Source organism: Camellia sinensis, chromosome 12 (genome assembly GCF_055761805.1).
Source record: "Camellia sinensis isolate YWXY chromosome 12, ASM5576180v1, whole genome shotgun sequence".
In the NCBI taxonomy this organism is placed as follows: Eukaryota; Viridiplantae; Streptophyta; class Magnoliopsida; order Ericales; family Theaceae; genus Camellia; species Camellia sinensis.
This window is the reverse complement of record NC_138972.1, coordinates 65,453,900-65,456,129: the sequence shown is the minus strand read 5'-3', so window position 1 is coordinate 65,456,129 and position 2,230 is coordinate 65,453,900. Positions and strand designations below refer to the sequence as shown.

The window sequence follows — 2,230 nt, the reverse complement described above, 5'->3', positions numbered from 1 at the left end:
TTTTGTTGCATTATTTTCTTGTAAGAAAGAGTGTAAACACTTAATTGTGTTCATAAAACAAACAATTTGTAGTGCTGCTATTGTTTGTAGTAGATCATTTTATCCTGGGAGATAGACGTTCAAATTCTGAAAGCACCGAGGAGAGGACGAATCTGTCTTAAGGACACAGTGTCAAACACTGGACTTGATTAGATAATTATTCAAAGAAATTAATCAAGTAAGTTGTTTAATTTATTATTCTGTTTTATTTATTTATTTAAATCAGATTTTAATTTTGTTTTTGTGGCAAAATAAATTTGTTTTTATTTATTTTGTTTTATTTCTAGTTTGATTTTTGTAATCAAACAAATTCTCTCATTTCTTTTATTTCTTTATATTCTAGTTGTTGTTTAGTACACAACAGAATTTAATCTACTTAAATACAGTGAAGATTGTCCAACACTTGTATCCCCAACATTCTCAACCTCAACGGCAACGGCCAAAGAAATTGCGTTGGTGAAGACGGCAGGGGAATTTAGCAATGAGTTCTTGGATAAGTTTACTACAAAGGGCTTTATCGAGCCTATCTACAAAAACTGTGGCTTGGCCGTGGATAGCTACAGAATGCACCTTTCCATTCATTCTGTTTTACGCCAGTTTTGCTTTAAAGCAGTGTGCACTATGGGTACGTGTAATCATACTCCATTGTTTTTCTTCTATAAATGCCTCCTCAATGTTGGTGAGGCTATTATTGATGACAGGTTTGAAGGGTTTTCCAAGTTCATCTATTTCAAAATTGTTTACTTGGGTAGGTGGCAAAACTTGGTCACGTATCACATTGAAGTCCTAGACACCAAAATTCTCAATGCACTCAAGAATATGAAACAGTTGAGATTTCTTAGTCTTTGAGGAATTTCTTTGATTACAAAGCTTCCTCAGTGTATTTCATGGATGACTAATCTCAAGATCCTAGATCTCAAAGCTTGTCACAATCTTGAGGTTGTTCCAGATTGGATTGGCTTACTTAGGAATTTGACACACTTAGACATATCTGAGTGTTACGTTTTAGATCACATGCCCAAGGGCCTTGGTTCACTATTAGAACTCCAAGTTCTTAAGGGATTTATCATTGGAGATTCCAATGACAAAAACTCATGCACTATCGATGATTTGACAAAATTGTCAAAGTTGAGAAAATTGAGCCTACACACCAATATGAAAGAATTCCTAGTAAGTAAGCAGCTCCGTCATTTACAAAGATTAAAAACTTTGCAAAAGTTAAAAATATCCTGGATAGGATGCATTTTACAAGGCGAAACAGATGACACACCTAAGCAAGGACAACCACAACCACAGCCACATGCCAATCTAACAAGAGCACTAACAACATCGTTCACCGAGCAGCATGATTTGGAACTTCCTATCCAGGTGGAACTTCCTTCCTCATTGCAAAAACTAGAGCTTGAGTGTTTCCCTGAAATGGTTGCACCCAGTTGGTTGTCGTCTGGCAATTTGAAGAACTTGAAGAAACTCCACATTAGAGGAGGACTATTGTGTCATCTAGACCAAATAGCAACTACCACAATTGTGATGTTGCAATTGAAGTACTTGAGTGACTTCCAGATGCATTGGATGGACCTTAGGAGATTATTTCCCAATTTGATCCACTGGGAGAAAGTAGAATGTCCCGGTCTCATTTCTTTCTCATGTGATGAGAATGGTGTTTGGATGAACAGAGCAAACACGCAAAATCAAGAAATGGCATTGTGAATTTGTAGTAAGTTCTACCACTTCACTATATGACAAATTGATGTCTTTGAAGGTAGTAGTAATTTCCTTCTCTCATGAAAGACTAGCTACTAATTCATTTGTTGAATCAAATGTATGATGTGGCTTCAAGGTCATTTATCAAGGTTTCTTTACAAATTTTCAAGAAAGTTTTATTTGGTATTAAAAAAAAATATATAGCGTTTCTTGTATGCTACCTACTGGAGGTTATACTACATGAGTTCAAAATGTCAAAATTTAACATTTTTCAAAACGTTAAAATTTGACATTTCTCTAATTAGTAAACTTGTAGTGAGTTACATGAGAAAAGGATAATTTTTTTACTTTGTTTTTGGAAAGCGAAAAAAGTGAGGCATAGGAGTATATCGTACAATGATTTATCCCCTTAATTTTGTTTCTCTAATTTTATCCTTAATGATGTGAAATTAGGAAGGTTAAAGATGAGAGAGAGAGGAGTGTTGGA

The 2,230-nt window shown here is 34.8% G+C and overlaps 1 protein-coding gene across 1 annotated transcript; it reads left to right on the top strand.

The window, feature by feature from the left end:
• The first annotated feature begins 930 nt into the window (after window positions 1–930).
• On the top strand, window positions 931–1,749 carry LOC114307661 (uncharacterized). Its single transcript, XM_028253058.2, has one exon. The coding sequence runs from the start codon at window positions 931–933 to the stop codon at window positions 1,747–1,749; it is 819 nt and encodes a 272-aa protein (XP_028108859.2).
• Window positions 1,750–2,230: the final 481 nt, after the last annotated feature.